The sequence below is a fragment of the Balearica regulorum genome, chromosome 23 (assembly GCF_011004875.1).
Source record: "Balearica regulorum gibbericeps isolate bBalReg1 chromosome 23, bBalReg1.pri, whole genome shotgun sequence".
Classification (NCBI taxonomy): domain Eukaryota; kingdom Metazoa; phylum Chordata; class Aves; order Gruiformes; family Gruidae; genus Balearica; species Balearica regulorum.
Window position 1 is genome coordinate 5,898,526 of NC_046206.1, and position 17,851 is coordinate 5,916,376.

Below are 17,851 nucleotides of genomic sequence, written 5' to 3' on the forward strand. Positions count from 1 at the left end.
AACCTCCTTGTGTGCCACACTGTTGGAGCTTTCCCTGAGGCCCAAAGCCCTCTCTGTCCCTGGCTAAGCAAAGGACATGGGAACCGTGGGGCAAAACCTCCCGAGGCACCTTCTGCCTTGCAGGCTGAAGTGAGATGCTCTCCAGCTGGCAAAAGCCTGGGGCTTTCCAGCAGCGAAGGGATGGATGCTGGGAGGAAATGGGAGAGCAATCAGCCCCCTGGGGTAATTCCTCCCGTGGTGGAGAAGGGTGCGTGGGAGGTGGAAACTGGGTGCAAGCCCCCAGCCCTTGGGGCAGGACCACCTCCCCGAGTCCCTCTGCTGCCCGCCCGGGCAGGATCAGGCCCCGGCGGGAGGGCAGAGGCTGGGCTGAAGGGGTTAATGCTGGGAGAGTAACAGGCTGGAGTTGACACTTGGAGGCAGGCGGGGCTCCCGGCGCCTGATTGGCCTCAAATCGCATCCAAAAGTGGGTTGTTGGTTTTTTGGTTTTTTTTTTTCTTTCGTGCTTTTTTTTTTTTCTTCTCCGCTTCTTTTTTTTTTCTTTTTTTTTTTTTTTCTCTTTCACTTCTCCTCCTCCCCCAGGCTCTGGCTGGCAGGGGAGGGGAGTGGGGAACAGCGAGAGATCAAAAATAAACCTCTTATGTCAAAGCCGGGGGGAGAAAGTATAAATACAGCGGGCTCCGCAGCCGGCGCGGAGGCTGCGGGGGAGCTGCCGAGAGCCCGGCGGGGCGGCAGGGCCGGGCGATGGGGCGGCGGGCGCTGCTGGGGGGCCGGGCTCCGCTCCACCTGCTGCTGCTGCTGTGCCACGCGTGGGCGCTACCGCCGCCTCCGTGGGAGACGCAACAGCAACAGCAGCCGCTGCTGCCCGCCCGCCTGCCCGCACCGCCGGGGCAGCTGGCCCTGCGCTTGGCCGCATTCGGCCGCGCCTTCGTTCTCCGTCTCCGGCCCGACGCCGCTTTCTTGGCCCCCCGCTTTCGCCTCCAGCGCTTGGGGGGTCGGAGACCACCGGGACGGATCCCGCCGCGTCGGGGTTGCTTCTATGCGGGAACCGTCGAGGGAAGCCCCGATGCCCCCGCCGTGCTCAGCCGCTGCGGAGGAGGAGGAGGAGGAGGAGGGCTCCGCGCCGCTTTCCTCCTCGACGGGGCGGCTTACGAGCTGCAGCCGCTCGGGCATCCCTGGCCCGGCCCGCCCTGGAGACGCCTACACCGCCTCCAGCGCCGCGCCGCCCCGCCGGGCGCTCACCCCGCTGCCGCCGCCGGCCCCGGGGAGCCGCTCCGCCGGGCCAAGCGCTTCGTCTCGCAGGCGCGGTACGTGGAGACGCTGCTGGTGGCTGATGCCTCCATGGTGCGCTTCTACGGGGAGGACGTGGAGGTAAGGGCCGGTGGTTTCCTCCGTCCCCACTGCCCCTCCATCCCCTTCATCCCTCCATCCCCCCCCTGTCTCTGCATCCCTCCGTCCCCGCTGCTTCTCCGTCCCCAACCCCCGCTCCCCCAGCCCGCTGGCTCTGCCGCCGCCCCTGGGCTGCCGGCTACCGACCAACCCCCCCCGCCTCCCCCACAAGGGACAAGCAGCCCCGGGACGCCAGGACCACCTTGGGTGAGAAAGTGGAGAGCTGGCGACAGAGTAGGGGACCTTGGCTCTGTCCCCACCTTTCCTTGCTGTGCAGGAGCCATAAATCTCTGGGGCAAAGGCTGCAGGGTTGATCTATGGGGTTCAGTCAGTGTTTGGGGACCCTTTCTCAGCCCCAGCATCCATCCTGGGGTGCCTGTATTTGCCCAGGCTGGACACCGTGATGTCCCATCAGTCTGGTGTCCCCATAAATGAGGGACAGAGAGGGTTAATGCCTTTCCTGCTACAGCGAAAGAGCTGTGCTGCGAAGCGATGGGCTTAACTCCCTTCCGGATAGGAGCTCGGGCCAGATAGTAAATAAACCAGGGGCTGAGTAATGCGCAGTCCCGCTCCTGAGCCACCTGTTAGCAGCCGAGCAGATGCATGAACAACCCTTTCTCCCAGCCACCACCACCAGAAACTCTCCTCCTCGTTCAACATGCTCTGGCTGCAGAGACCCTGCCTGTGGCCAGGCTTCGTGGAGACCCCGGGAGCAGAGATCCTGGCCCCTTGGCCCCCCACATCCATCTCCAGGGCTGTTGAACAGTTGTTTTCATCAGCACTGGGTTATTTTTCATGTCTCTTGCAAAGCCAGCTCCCCACCGCCATGCTCCCTGCAGTGATGGGTTGTTTGAGTCCTCAGGTCCGAATTCGGGTTTGGATGGTCTGAAACGCAGTCGGGGCTTTGCAAGGGATAACCGGGCACTGAAGTCGCCCGTCCTCCGCTGTGGGTTGGTTGGGTACGGGGCTGTTAGAGGAGTCCTTGAAGCTGGAGCTCAGCAGGGAGCAGTCGGGCAGCTGAAACCAGGGGTTGCTCTTTGGCAGCCTGGCTTTGCCATTTCTGCCTGCTTTGTCCTTCCCTCGGGGGGCTTCATCCAGCTTCTCCGCTCCTAATAAAGCAGTGGTTTAATTCCAGCCCAGCTGGACCTTGAGAAATGCCAAACCTTGGAACTCCAGCTGATTTCAGCTGTTCAGCATCACTCAGGTTTCGCCCCTTGCTTGGTTTTGCTTGCATGCCACCAAGCTGGGCTGGCAGGGACAGATAGCAGAGGGTCAAGGAGCGATGGATGCTGCACTTGGAGACACACACACACCCCCCCCCCAGAGCTCACAGCACTCAAAACCACAGATTACAATGGAGTAACCCGAGTTTTTAAGCAACAGACATGTAAATGGTGGTGGAAATGACTCTCCAGTAATGTGAAGCTTCCCCAAGAGGACAGGAAAAATAGTTTATTGCATCTTATGCAGCCAGGTGGGCACCCCATGGTTTTAAAGCAACACCCAAGGGTCTGCCTCCTGCTACAAATAAGGTGATAGATTTGGGGGGGGGGGGAAATCCTGACAATGCCCAGCCTGAGCTGGGGAAAAAGCAACAGCTTTCTGGGTAAATCTGTGCCATGGCAGCCCTCGGAAGGCTGCTGAGCTGCACGTATACGCAGCCAAGGGGCTGAAATGCTGGTAGTGTGCCCTGATATCGCTGGTACAGCCCTGGGGGTAGGGGATGCTGCCTGGTAGGTACGTGACGGCTCCCTACTTCAGTTATCAGGGATTTTCCAGTTTGCTTGGCTCTCATTTTACCATCATCTCCTCCTTTGTCCCCAAGAGCAATATCTTTGTGTCACCTCTCAGCGTATTTCTTGATGGGAAGGAAGCCTTTAAAGACCCCAGAGCAATAGCACATTGAAGTATTTGGGAGAAAACTTCAACCAGCTCTTGTGTAGCAGTAAAAATAAAAGCCACCTGCTGTGTTTCTGTGTCTTTTGTTCTCAGCAACAAAAATGCAGGGAGAAGCACTAAGGTTGCTGCTAACTCAGGAGACCAAATAGCCATCTCACTTCTTCCCTAAATACCTACATTTTGTGGGCCAAAAAAGAGTGATGGCTTGCTCGTGCTGGTGAGATCTTAGGGATGCCCAGGGAGCAGAAATGTTGAGTCAGAAGAAACCATATTTATATAGTGACTTTTCTTCCCGTAACCACACTTTAATTACCAAATATTTATTAAAGGTCACAAGCATTGTTTGTATTCCCAGTTATTTTCTTGCATAAGCTGTAACAGCTCAAGGAGACGATAGTCACCATAAGATGTGTTCAAGCGTTGCAAGTTATAATCAATGTCATGATGTTATTAGGAAAATGCTATTAATATTTCTTCCTCATCAATCTGAGTGATTATAGCTCAGCTGTTAACCTAATTTAGATAAGAAGAGCTTAATTCCACCTCCATCAACACTCACATAAACCAGGAGGAAATAGTGAGGTGAGGGCAGAACCAGACCTGAAATTTGGGGGTTTAATCATTCTTCTGGCTTCATGATTGCAGGAGATGGGGTATTTGGGGAAGGGGGGCATTAGCAGCAGGACAGTGCTGAGCAATAACACCTGTGAGGAGCCAGCAGGTCGTGGAGGACTTGGCAGGATGAGACCTGCAGTGATTAGGAAGAGCCCCCTTATATAGGGATGGGTGTGAGGCCCCAGGCTGGACACAGAAGTTATCCTTTGCATTTTTCCTGCAGAGGACTTTTTTTTTTAAAAAAAAAAAAAGAAAAGAAAAAAAGGATGGTGAGCATCACTAACAGAATTAAGTGAGGGGTTTGAGTATGGGAAACTGAGGCAGGAGACAGCGCAGGGGCTAATCCCTCTGATGTGCGGAGCTGAGCACCTGCAGCGCAGGCTGCACTTGCGGAGATGCTCTGCAAGTCTCGGGAGATGTTCGCCGAGACACCTAAAGCAACAGGCGGTTACAAAAACCGTCCGCAGCATCCCCGGCCAGTTGGCAGCAGAATCGGATTCCTGTGGTGGGATTTCTCCGGTCTCTCGGGTGCAGATGAGATGCGTTTCCAAGCTTTGCTCTGCAAACACGATGGCTACGATCCTCTTTTCTTTCCCTCTTGCAAGCGAGGAATCTGTGATCCCTGACTCCAAGAGCTGGTAATGACCAAGGACCGTGGCAAAATCAGATCGGTCTGATCGAGCTGGGATTCTTCGCCTGACTTCTGTGGTTTTTCCAGGCAGATTTATGAGCTTTTAGGAGTGCGGTTGCAATCCCTTCCCTCTAAGACCAGACGGGTGCTGGAGTGTGAGGCACGGGGCGCTGCTGGAGTCCCGCTGCCAGCTCTCCGACACTGGGATCGACCGTCAAAGGGACCTTGGAGGTAGAGCCAAAGCCACCTTGAGCCTCAAGTCCCCTCGTGTCCTGCTCCTAGGCTCGCTTTAGGATATTTTGCAGCTTGAGCGGGTGAGTTTGCTTAATCCCTTCACAAAAGGAGCCGACCCCTCCTGAGCCCATCCCAAAGGCAGCCGGGCTGGGATTAAAGGGGATCTTAGCAAAGCAAAGAGGGACCTGTGCTGATGCTGCCATCCGCCAGCATTGCTGGTGCTTTTCCTCTGGGATTTGTTCCCCGGGTGTGACTCCGAGCCTCCATCCGCTTTGGTGCAAGGGGTCGGAGGACTGGGCAGCCTCCCTAAATATTCCCCTGGCCGATGCACTCGCTTCCTCGTGTCGCCCCGTAATGTTAAACAGCTGCCGCGTTTCAGCCCCGCCGCTGGCGCGGTGACCGCCGATTATCAAGGGCTTCGGTATGAAAGGCGCAGCGTGAAGGCAGCCAGCTCCCACCGAAGCAACCCGGGAGCAATTGCAAACCGCAGCACTCCTGCCCCGGGATGCTCTGGGGACCGAGTTTTGCTTCATGGTGATCCGTGCCTGCAAAGAGGTGGTGGCAGTTCCTGCGTGTGCCTCAGTTTCCCCTGCCCTGAAAAGGACTGATTGCTTCTTTTTGCGGGTCAGCCCCAAATATCCACCAAAGAGGGAAAGAGAAGGGGGGGAAAAAATCATATGTCAAACAGAAAAGGGATGGGGCAGAGAGCTGGGAAGGCAGGAGGGCAGCTAGGCACACCGGCAGGCTGGCAAGGTGTCCCCCTCGCCTCCGGCTTGCCCCCCATTTCCCTTGGCTGCCACTCACGTTTTTTTTGCAAGGAAATTCTCGGCCCAGGCTTCAAACCGCGGGAGGAGGCTGGCAGGGCGGCCACCAGCCACTGCGGGTATCCGAGCCGGGGGGGGCAGCACACAGGTGTTGTTTTGGGGGAGAGAGGCGGGCTGGGATATGTTTTTACCAGTTGTTTTTTAAAAGCTGGGCAGCCCTCGCATCTGACCCCGTGTTTTCTTCCTTCCATCTGTCTGCACTCCAGAAGTCTCAGTGTTTCTTTTTTTTTTTTTTTTTTTTTTTTTTTCCCCCCTACAGAAATGCTGACTTCTAGGGAAATAGGAGGGAGGGGAAGAAAAAAATCCCCAACCCAACAAGCCTATGAACAAACAAACAAACCTACAGCCCCAGGTCTGGTTGAGTCGTGTTGGGGTGTTGCACGGCGCTCCCCGCCATCCTTCTGCACTGGGTGGGTCTGGCAATATTAGATCATTATGTGCATACCACAATAATAGTTAGTGTTGGTGTAAGAGCAGTTTCTTCCCCCCCAAAATAATAATAATTTTTTAAAAAACCCTGAAACAACCATTTGGGGATCTCTGCAGACTTCAGCTTCTGAGTGGTTCCCATGAAGGAGAATGCAAGCAGAGATTTTGCAGGAGCCTGTATCAGAAAGCGAAATCCTTCAACGTTACCAGGTTAAAAGCAACCGCTTCAGTTCCCCACGCTCTGATTTATATTTATTTTTCCCATCGCTATCCCTCTGCACATGCTGTTTGGTGCTGGCAGTCTCGTGTCGGGCGATGCAGGTGGTACCTGTGCGTGCCCGGCTCAGGGCTCTCCCAGAAGCAGTGATGCTGTGGCTGGAGGGATACCGGAGCTGCTGTAATCCAGGTGTGTTGGACAAAAGGCACCCCCCCCCCCCTTGTTTTTGGTGGGAAATGGGTGGAATTCAATCTTCTGGAGACCAGAGGGAGCCAAGGATTGCAGCCGGGGAAAAAAGAGGTAGGAGGTTTTGGGGAGCATCACCGGGCAGTAGAAACCCCTGCGCTGTCTCTGCAGTGGGGTGGCTCAGCTGTGATGCTCATGCCTGGCTGTAAAATCAGAGGAGGGATGCTCCTGCGATCCTCTTGGGCTTGGGCTGGTGTCCTCTCCCCCCCAGAGCAGGTAAGGGGCTGATTTTCCAGGTGTATTTACCAGTTGGACAGAAATCCTGCCAAGATGTCCCGGGATGCTGGTTGGAAATGGCAGGGAAGTGCCTTGCGCCCGCCATGCTGCGGTGTCTTGCGAGGAGGCAGAAACCAGTCCGTTTGCACCCCAAACCCAACCCTGTGGCTGTTCCACATCTGGATCCCGATACCCACATCCTCAGCCTCCATGCCGGGAAGGAAATCCTGGAGAAGGTGGCATTCCTTTCTGGGTGGCTCATCAAGCCAGAGCCTGTTTGCAAAGGCACGGGGAGGATGGGACGAGTGGAATTCAACAACCGCAGCCGGTTGTTGGCCAAAAGCACTCAGTCAGCCTCTCCTGAGCCCTGGGGATCCTGTAATTTGCTTTTGGCCCCAGCTCCAAACTCTCGGCCAAGCCAAGGTGGTGCAGGTGGATTGCCGCTCTCCCCGGAGCAGTCGGGGTCCATCCAAAACCCAACGAACTCCCGCACGGTCCGGGGATGGGTATAAATAGACACCAGATGGTGGAACAAGTGAATTTGACCTTTTAATCTGCACTAAATAGCTGTTTGTTCGGTTCACTTTCCATCTTCGCTTTCCAAATGAAAGGAAGGCGGATGGATGTTTTCCGAGTCCCTCCGTTCCTGCTGCTGAAAGGCTGGATGTAACCCTGAGGGTGCAAGGGTCGGTGTCCCGGGGGATTTGCAGTAGGGACCGAGAGCTCTCAGGTAACAACTACCAGGTTGGAGAGAAACCTGTAACAGGTTAGAAAAGAATGGGGCAGGATTTTCTGCCTTGGAAATGATGGATGATCCCATGATGCGTAGCTCCAGCGTAGAGCATCCTTCTAGGTCTTCTTGCGTGTAATTTCAGGAAGGCTTTGTGATATATTTAGGAAAGTTCCCAATGGACTTTCCCCATGGGGTAAACAATTCCGCCGATCCCCTGGAGCAACTGCTCCCAGGGATCTCGCCTGGGTTTCTTGCCTCGGCGGTGACTTCTCTGTGACATTTGTTGCTTCAGGCTGGGATGTGAGTCATGTCGCGGAGATCTGGCCAGTCTAAATAAACCAGTCTATTCAGCACTCCCATCATCTTTGCCGGGGCCTGCCCTCGGATAATGAGCTGGGGAGGACTTGGGATATGTCTTGCTGAAGCGAGACATCTGTTTACATGGAGCTGCCAGTGATGGGATAAAATGTGGCAGAATAATTTAAAATAGCCACAATGGCCCTGGGTGAGCGGCTCTCGCTGCAGCAAATATGCTGTTGCTGTTAGGGGAGGGGGATATCTTCCTAAACATCTCCCTGGTTTGTTAAGAAAATGGCATTTTGTGCATATCATTGTCCCAGCAGCGTTGTGATGGATGAGTGCGCAGAGCCAGCTCCATTCAGGATACGTGGATTTTGGGTGAAATTCAGCCGTCGGAAAGGGCTTCCACCAAGTCCTTCCAGTTAATTAGATAGTGCTGAAGCGAGACCGTGGGGTGTAATTCGTCTGGGGAGGAGAGAAGCCACTTTCTCTTTCCCAATACTATATTGTGTAATAGCCGCATTTTTTTCTCCTGACTCCGGGGCCGTGAACGGGTGCCAAGCAGAAGAGGAATTTCGATGCTCTGATATGATGTTTACATCAGCCTAAACATCGCTGGCGCGTTTGACATATTAAGTAATCTCTGGTTCTCCCAGTCACCCGAGCAGGGGATGCTGCTGGACGAAGACTTGGCCGTCAAAATGCTTTGGCCCCGGTTTGTCGCCGAAGGTGTCGGGTGCAAACCCTGCCGACCAGCACGGGCAGGACTTTTACAGCTGTGCGAGGGTGGTTTTGCACCCACGGGAAGTTGTGCGTGAGGCGGTTCCTGCCCCTGGGCAGCGAGGGCAGGGTTAATGCTTTGGGAATATGCAAGAGCACTCGCAGGGACGCGTGAGGTTTTCCCGAAGAGCTCTGGGTGCAAAGGGTTCATGGCAGGTGAGACACGCTGGCTGGAGAAAGGGTTGCAGGGGTGAGCTTGTCCTGCCCGTCCTTTCTGCCATCACAAGGTGTAAAGCATCACGTATGCAGAAGGCAGCACTTAATCCATCAACTCAGGTGGCTGCCTGAGCCGGTCTGGATGTGGTAGGCTTCATAAATGAGGTTGATTTCTCCTTTCCTAACCAAAATCCAAAAGAGCCCTGCAGCAAAAGTTTCACCCAGGCTTTGCCTGCCCGTCTCTCTCTCTCTCCCCGCAGAACCACGTCCTGACCCTGATGTCCATGGCGGCTCGCATCTACAAGCACCCCAGCCTGAAAAACTCCATCAACCTGGTGGTGGTGAAGGTGCTGGTGGTGGACGAGGAGGCGGCGGGGCCGGAGGTGTCCGACAACGGCGGGCTCACGCTGCGCAACTTCTGTAGCTGGCAGCAAAGGTTCAATCCCCCGAGCGACCGGCACCCGGAGCACTATGACACTGCCATCCTGCTGACGAGACAGGTCTGAAGGGTCCCTTGGGGATGCTTTGGGGGGAGAGGAAAGGGGTTGAGGTGTGTCTGGAGGGAGAGGAGGGATCCCCCCAGCATGCAAAGGATGCAGCTTGCAGCAAAGCAACTGGGGGGGTGGTTGTATTTGAGGTGCAGAGCACCAGTGGGTTGCCCAGCTCTGCCCAGAAATTTTGGGGCTGCCGGACACGGGACCCCTTCACCCCACCTCACCCTCCTCGGCTCTGCTCGCAAACAGGACTTCTGCGGACACCAAAGCTGCGACACTCTGGGAGTGGCGGACATTGGCACCATGTGCGACCGCAACAAAAGCTGCTCGGTGATTGAGGACGAGGGTCTGCAGGCAGCCTACACCCTGGCTCATGAACTTGGTAATCCATCCCTTCCCGAGCGGGGTTCTGCTTTTCCAGCCCGGCATGGCCAGTCCCAGTGCTGGGAGGGGATGCAGCCCAGCGCCAGCATCTCCCGGCCGGGTACCACCCCACCAAGCTTTGGGCAGCACTGGGGAGGTTCTGGCACTGGCAGAAGCTGGTTTGCACCAGCAAATGCGCTTAGAAGTCCCTGGGTTGCTGTAACTTGGTGCGTTTGCCTGATGTGAGGCGTGGGACCAAGCACTTCTCCCCTTTGGTTTGCTCCTTCTAGAGATGCGCTGACTAATTTGGGCTGCTTTGCCCTGCGTACAGCAGGCTGTACCTTTGAGACAGAGCAAGCACGCACCGTTTTGTTTACCGCTTCCGATTTATCGAAGCAAACAGCTTTTGCAGCAATAGGAACGGCTGGATAATTTATAGACGCTCCCGGCTGCCCACGCATTGTCTGCAGCAGAGCAGGGGCTGGGAGGCTGCGGCTCACCGATGCTCTCTGCTCCCCAGGCCACGTGCTCAGCATGCCCCACGATGACTCCAAGACCTGCGAGCGGCTCTTTGGGCCCCTCGGCAAGCACCATATGATGGCCCCTCTCTTCATCCACTTGAACAAGACCCAGCCCTGGTCTCCTTGCAGCGCCATGTACCTCACCGAGTTCCTGGACGGAGGGCACGGTAAGGAGCCTCATCATTCAAGACAACCTTTTCCTTAATTGCTCAGGCTCTTCACAGTGCCTGGAGGGATGAAAGGGGTTCGAGTCAGGTTTGGGGTGCCCTGCTTGGTGTAACCCATGGTGCCAAGCCTTGATGCATCTCTGCCTCGCCCAGGCGACTGCTTGCTCGATGCCCCGGCAGACCCCCTCTCCCTGCCCGCCGAGCTGCCCGGCCGAGGAGCCCTGTACAGCCTGGACCAGCAATGCCAGCAGATCTTCGGAAAGGACTTCCAGCACTGCCCCAACACCACGGAGGAGGACATCTGCGCTCAACTCTGGTGCAGGACCGGCAGCGGGGAGCCACTTTGCCACACCAAGAACGGCAGCTTGCCGTGGGCCGACGGCACCCCTTGCAAAGCCGGCGGGCTGTGCTGGGACGGACGCTGCGTGCCGCAGGACACCCTGAAGCCCCAGGTAATGGGGGGGATTGGGGACCGATGGGCTGGGGCTCGACCCTTTGGGATTCCCAAACCTCTGACCCCGGTTCTGCCTTCTCCTGAACTAGCTTTGGATTTGCCTGATTTATTTTCTGGATATCTCCCCTTCAACAGCACTTTTTGTTAATCTTTATTACTGGCAAGCCCAGCTCATAGATAAACCCTGTCGTGCCTTTCGCCGAGGCTCAGGCTGGTCTGAACCAGAGCAAGCAGCCGCAGTTCTGCAATCAAATCATTGCTTTTTGCCCTGCCGGGAGAATTAGCGGCAATTTCTGAGTCAGTCAGCGAAGTACTTAAACCCAAGCTTAACTTTAAGCACACGAACAGACTGGTGGAAGTCAGTAATAACTCCATGCGAAGTATGTGCTTAAGTGCTTTGCTGGATCAGGGCCCTGGCTGGGGGGAAGATTTTGGCTCTGCTTCAGACCTTTGCTCGCCCTGGGAGCGAGCAGCCGGGGATGGATGGGCTCGGGGATGGACCTAGCAACTTCTCGTGGCTTCTTGCAGCCGGCGGTGGACGGCGGCTGGGGCCCGTGGAGCCCCTGGGGCTCCTGCTCCCGGACGTGCGGCGGCGGCGTGCAGTTCTCCTACCGCCACTGCGACAGCCCCAAGCCCCAGCACGGCGGCAGATACTGCGAGGGCCAGCGCGCCAAGTACCAGTCCTGCTGCACCGACGAGTGCCCGCCGGACGGTAAGCCCAGCTTTGCAAAGCCACCCATCCGCACAGCAAAAGGATGCCATTCCCAAGCGCATGTGCACCTCCCGCCCCTGTTTCTCCAGGACCCATCGCCAGGGATTGCTCCACTCTCCCTTGAATATGGGGGTTTTTTTTGGGGGGGGGTGGTGAGGCGGGCAATAGCTTTCTGCAGGGGGTTGTGATTCCCTCCGGCTGGGTGGGAGGTGTGTGCCATCCCTCCTCTGCTTGCACGCTCGCTATCCTCAGCTCGCTCCTGCATCTCCGCGATGGCCGAGGACGATGGTTCTTGCCGAATTCATGCAGGTTTTGGGTCACGTTTCGCCTTTCCTTTCAGGAAAAAGCTTTCGGGAGCAGCAGTGCGAGAAGTATAACAGCTACAACTTTACGGATCTGGAAGGGAATCGCCTGGAGTGGGTTCCCAAGTACGCGGGAGTGTCACCCCGAGACCGATGCAAGCTCTTTTGCCGAGCCAGGGGGAGGAGTGAATTTAAAGTCTTTGAGGCCAAAGTAAGATATCCGGTGATGATAATCGCCTTTCCTTACCCCATTTCAGATCGAATGCCCTAATTGCTCCTCTGCCTCCCCCATTTCCAAGGTGATCGATGGGACGCTGTGCGGACCGGAGACCCTCTCCATCTGCGTCCACGGGCAGTGCATCAAGGCCGGCTGCGATCACGTAGTCGGGTCATCCAAGAAGCTGGACAAGTGCGGGGTGTGCGGCGGCAATGGCTCCACTTGCAGGAAAATATCCGGCTCGCTCAACCGATCCAAGTAAGGCGCTGGCGCGAAGGTGTCTGCAGAGATGGGCCGAGGGGAGAAAAAACAGATTCCCCTCTCACTCTCCTTTTTTTTTTTTTTTTTTTAATTGCAAAAATCTAGGTTAGGAATATTAGGACTCCTCCTAGGTCACGTAAAGCCGGTTTGCTTTCTGCACCCGAAGCATCGCACCTAACTGCAGACCTCGTTTCCCCTCCGTGCCATTAACCGGGGTTTGCAGCCGCGCAAACACCCTCAGCCGGGTGGGCTTGCAAGAGCCTGGTCTCCTCCCCAAACTCTGGGGCTTACGTTAAGTTTATTTTGGGATGCCGTTATGCAAGCCAAGCAGAGCTAATATCTTAAAATAATAGTTGGTGCTGACACCAGTATGCCACTGCAAATAAATCCGCTGCCCTGAGGAGTTTACAATATGCATCTCTCCCCAACAGATATTTCAAGGGCTGATGCGGGATATAAATAGTTCAATAACTCTTCCCCGGGCTTAGGGGTGAATTTAAGTCCTGGGACACGGGCATCCAAGCAGCCGCTTCCCTTGCCCAAGATTTTCGTTGCTTTGCCAAAGAGCCGAATTTAAGGCTTTTGTTGAAAAGATCGTAACAAAAGCCCGACGTGTCTAATTCCATGTGGTGAGGTGACTCACGCAGTCAAATTAGATTTCCTAAATGGTTTCCTTCCAGGGAGCCGGCTGAAATGGGGCTTCCACTCTCCTATGAATTGTTTGTGGTTGACTAAAGAAAGATTAGCGTGGTAGCTACAGCCAAGAACAGATCCCATTAAGATCAGGTTTAGGGAGGCCAGGGTGACTGAGAGCAGAGTTTGACCCAAAGGCTTTGTTCCAAAATACTCTAAACCTAATTACTGACCGCAGCATCAACTGTGGGGATACATGGAAAACGATCCTGCCGCCCCCACGGCATGATTCACGCCAGGGTGGCATTTATTATAGCGGCAAGTAATTACCGTAGCACAGGGTGCCGAGGGCTCGAGTACCGAAGCCTTCCCGGTGCTGTCCCGGGAGCCGTGGTGCTCCGGGGATGGGCTCTGGCTGCTTTTGCAGGGAAATCCTCCCCCGGCATGGGAATGTGCTCCGTGGCCTCCAACGGGAGCTCTTCTGCATCATGGTGGTGGCTGCGAAACCCTTCCGAAGATGAGCCCAGGGGGCAGAGATGCCCGCCTGTGGGTAGGGATGGTTTTGCTGCCGTAGCACTTGCTGTCTCCTAGGAAAGGCTTTTGAGTTGATATCAAGTCATCTACAATGAGATGTCTATTGGGTTAACTGTTAGCTGACGTGGTTTTAGCAGCAACATCTGGCCAACGTACGTATCCTCTGGGTGTACACCACCAGCAGTGCCCCGACTCTCTCCTATTCTGCTGTTCTGTATCTGTATCTATCTATAGCTGGTGCTATCCTTCATCATCACCAGTGACAGCATCACTGGGCAGAGCCAGGTTTTTAGTCCCAAACACTTCACCCATTTCAAAGGAAAGCGAGTAAGGGGAATTTCCCACCAAGGCTGGTAACCGTGGGGCTGTTTATTTGATTGCATCGCTCATTTTTGCATGTAATTCAGCAAAATCTTCCAGCTGAGCACACATCTGACACGACTGCAATATTTCCAGCTCCTGAGCGCTCTGGGTTACAGAGGAATGGCTTCAGAGTCACGATCCCACTTGCCAAGTGCTGCATGAGTCCCCTGCATGGGTCTCCTCTTAATAAGTCCGGGGAAAATAACCGTGTCCCTTTGCCCCGTTGCAGATATGGCTACAACGACATCGTCACCATCCCCGCCGGAGCTACCAACATCGACATCAAACAGCGCAGCCACCGCGGGGTCCGTCACGATGGGAATTACCTGGCCCTGAGGACCCTGGAGGGCAAGTACCTACTGAACGGAGACTTTGCCATCTCGGCCATGGAGCAGGACATCCTCATTAAGGGGACCATCCTGAAATACAGCGGCTCCATGACGACCCTGGAGAGGCTGCAGAGCTTCCGACAGCTCCCGGAGCCCCTGACCGTCCAGCTGCTGACCATTGCCAGCGAGATCTTCCCACCAAAAGTCAAGTACACCTTCTTCATCCCCAAGGACATCCCTTTCAGCAAGCAGAAAGGCAAAGAGAAGAAGTCGGCCAACGTCATCCGACCGATGTTGACCTCCCAGTGGGTCCTGGGCGACTGGTCCGAGTGCTCCAAGACGTGCGGCTCCGGCTGGCAGAGGCGGACGGTGGATTGCCGGGACGTGGAGGGTCAAACCTCCTCCACCTGCGACAGAGCCCTCAGACCTGAGGACATCAAGCCCTGCGGAGACATCCCCTGCCCGCTCTGGCGCCTGGGTCCCTGGTCCCCCTGCTCCCAAACTTGCGGCGAGGGCGTGCGGACACGCAACGCCTCTTGCATCGATTACACCGGTAAAATCACCGCCCCGGAGAAATGCAGCTCGCCGGGGCCGCCGCCGGCCACCGCCACCTGCGTGCTGCGGAAGTGTTGAGCCGCACCGGGACAGGCTCGGCGGCGGCGATGCACCGGGTAGGACGGCGAGGATGCCATGGGCTTGCTCGCCAGACAAATAACCACTCTCCAGCGGTTCATCCCCACCCGATCGACGTCTACCTCAGAGGGGGGAATAACGGCGGCAAAGCGGGGAGGAATCACTTCTTTTCCTTTCTTGGTTTTTTTTTTTTTTTTCCTTTCTTTCTGGCTGGTTGCTCACAGGCAAATTGTAATTTAAGGGGAAAAATAAGCTTATGTGTAGGGTGTTTCCAAAAAGCTGTCGTTAAACATAGTTGCAGGCTCCATTTGTGAGGTTTGCTGGGGTTTTGTTGCTGGGAAAGGAGATTCGGCTGGAAAAAAAGCAGAGCCTGGCTTTGCCATCGCCCCGTCCCAGCTGCAGGTCGAGGAGGTCCAGGGTGGGCGGCTCTGCCGATCCAGGCCGGGATAAAATCAAGATCCCTTTGCAAAAGGCTTGGATCCGGTTCCCGTCCCCTCCCTGCAGTGGCGTGGGTGTCCTTGAGCACGAGGAGCGTTTTATCGGCTGTGGGTTTAGCTTGGGAGATAACTCGCTCGTTCGGCCGGGAGCGGGAACGAGCCAAGGGAAAGATCCTGGCACGCGTTAGGCAGGAGGACAGGCGAGGTGGTCACGGTGGTTTCTGCCAGATTTATAACCTACGAGGTGACAAACCCCTGCCTCCAAACACCCCCAGCATCCCCAGAGTTATTCCTAGAGCTGCAACCCCACGCCTTGATGTCCCCAGCTATAAAACCGAGGCTTAATTACACCTGATCTGACTTGCAGGGCCGCTGTGAGGATTAATTAATTACTATTTCTGCAGTGCTTTGACTGTGAAATGCCTATTGCGATACCCCGTCCCCCCCTCTGGAGCGGACGCGTGGGTGTGCCAGCCCTTCCTCTCCCATCCTTTGCTTTTGGTCCCCTGCGTGCTTATTTTCTCAGCTCTGCATAAATTTCAGAGATAATTCCCTAACCCGGCTCACAGCAGGGACGAGCCCAGGATCTGCAGATGCCGAGCCGGTGCGATCGGTGCCGCTCTTCACCTCTGCTTTCCCGGGATACATGAAGATGCTCGGATCTGGTGCCGGGCTCCAGCCTTGCTTAAGCAATTCTGGGTTTAAAACCGAGCCTGGTAAGGCTGGAGCTCTTCCTTCCCGGCGGGGAACAGCCAGGCCCCCTCTCCTCCGCCCAACTGCTGTCTGGCCCCGGCGCAGATGGCTGCTCAGTCCCCGAACGTTTCCCCTTTGGAAGCGATCGCCGTCCGTGTGCTGGCAGCAGCCGGTGCCTGGGGAGCGGCGATGGAATTTGGGAAGGTTTTGCCGGAGCTGGACGGGCGATTCGGTGTCTTTGGGCTCCTCTATCGATGCCCCTCGCCGCTGCGGATGCCCGTACCCTGCCCTGGCTGCCCTTTTGGTAGCAAAATGTTGGATTTCCAGTGGGAACAGCTTTTTTCTCATAGGAAGGGGAGAAGGGCTGGAGGAGCAGGGCTCGAATTTGCAACGTCTGAGCTTCCCCATTTACAAATGTGGAGCGAATCCTTTTTCTTGTCCCTTTTGCCCAAGCTAAGCTCCCGCGAGACCCTTTTCTGGCCGGCCAGGCAGGTTCGGGATGGGGCTGTTGTGTGACCCGCTCCCCCAAAGCCATGCCAGAAACCCTACCATTTATTTGAAAACCTGAGATATTCAGCTTTTTATCTCCCGTAGGCGATTCCTACCAAAACCAAGGGGGCTACAGCCAAGGACTGAGGGCACCGAGGGCTTGGCTCCTTTTGGTTTTTTTTTTTTCCCTTTTCTTTTCTTCTTTTTAAGGGGAGGGGAAAAAAAAAAAAAAAAAAAAAAGGCCAGCTGCAGAGTTTGGATGCAGAGCTGTTGGGGCTGTCGGTTCAGACCTACCTTCGGGCAATGTTCTGCATCTGCTAATTAATCTCCAGGAATTTAAACCCTCTCTCGCTCTAACAAATAGCTGGATGCTAAAGTCATGTAGCCTTGCAGGGTTATTTTCTTTTTTCCCTTTGAGTTTGTGAGGGTTTTAACTCAAAGGCCAGCGTGTGTTTCCTCTCCAGCGTTGTAACCAGCGTTTAGGATGGGTCAGAAATTTCAGCCTGAGACGGTGCCAAGGAAAATTTATCACACAGGAGTGGTGCATGCCAAGGGTCTCTTCCAGTTTTGGGTTGGGTTTTTTTTTTTTTCTTTTATAACTCACTGCGCGGTCGCTTGGCCGGAGCTTCCTAGATGCAAAAAAACTCCCTGCCGCGGGCAAATCCTGCTGCTTTTCCAGCAAGGAGGAGGATGGGAACGGGGGGATCGCAGGCAGCGATGCTCGGTTTGAGGTGAGGGGTCTGGGTGATGTTAAGTGGGATTCCTGCCCTAGCCTTCCCATAGAAACACGTAGCCTTTATGCTGATTTAAGTCAAAGAGGTTATATATTAGGATATATATATGTATATATATGTTTCCCTTCAGTGAAGGATTGTAGCAATGTACTGAGCCTCTTGTGTTAGGTATTTATTATAAATTTCTGTTTTGGTTTTGTACAGTAGCTGTCTGGAAAGGGGGGGGGGGGGGGGGGGGGGGGGGGGGGGGGGGGGGGGGGGGGGGAATAAATAAATAAAAAAAAAGGACTGTGTTTTAACATGCTGCTCCCACATCCCCTCCCCGAAACCTGGAGCGGGGTCGGAGAGGGGACGTCTCTGCTCATCGTTTAACCACTTTGGTACATGACTGGTGTCTCCCTGGTGCCCCAAATCAGGGTGCGATTGCCAGCCCAGCTGTGTAAGCATAACAAACCCAACCCAAATTAAGCTTTGGACTTTCATTTTAAAGGGGGAAAAAATATAATGTTCCAGTTTTCAGCTTTTTTGTTTGTATTTGGTTTTAACTTTGAAAACAGTCTGTGACTTTGCCTTTACCCCTTCAATAAAGGATTTCCCGCCTCTTATCTTTTTGCATTTGTCTCTATGTGCACTTTTCTCAGGATATATATATTATTTTTTTTTTAATCTCCATCCCAAGAACAATACTTTAAATCTCCCTTTTCCATAGCTCATTCAGCTATAAATAAATGGTTAATTCCATTTTAAGATGCTAAAGCAAAACATTACATGACAGAGTAGACAAAACCCAGGGAGCAAAAACTGTTCCCCAGAAATTTTGAATCGCCTCTGTTTCGCAGACTGCTCATG

At 54.8% G+C, this 17,851-nt stretch overlaps 1 protein-coding gene across 1 annotated transcript; it reads left to right on the plus strand.

Moving 5' to 3' along the window:
• Positions 1 to 207: 207 nt before the first annotated feature.
• ADAMTS8 (ADAM metallopeptidase with thrombospondin type 1 motif 8) lies at positions 208 to 16,890 on the plus strand. Its single transcript, XM_075774541.1, has 9 exons — positions 208 to 1,368; positions 8,927 to 9,166; positions 9,410 to 9,542; positions 10,044 to 10,211; positions 10,365 to 10,663; positions 11,194 to 11,377; positions 11,718 to 11,890; positions 11,979 to 12,154; positions 13,917 to 16,890. Exons 1-9 carry the CDS (start codon positions 742 to 744, stop codon positions 14,647 to 14,649), a joined length of 2,733 nt encoding a protein of 910 aa, XP_075630656.1. The 5' UTR covers positions 208 to 741; the 3' UTR covers positions 14,650 to 16,890.
• Positions 16,891 to 17,851: the final 961 nt, after the last annotated feature.

Bases quoted from the DNA above. Each gene is read 5' to 3' on its own strand.
- ADAMTS8 (XM_075774541.1), top strand. From the start codon at position 742: ATGGGGCGGCGGGCGCTGCTGGGGGGCCGGGCTCCGCTCCACCTGCTG. The intron at 9,167-9,409 runs GTCTGAAGGGTC...GCTCGCAAACAG, and splicing joins CCATCCTGCTGACGAGACAG to GACTTCTGCGGACACCAAAG. The intron at 11,891-11,978 runs GTAAGATATCCG...CCCATTTCCAAG, and splicing joins TTAAAGTCTTTGAGGCCAAA to GTGATCGATGGGACGCTGTG.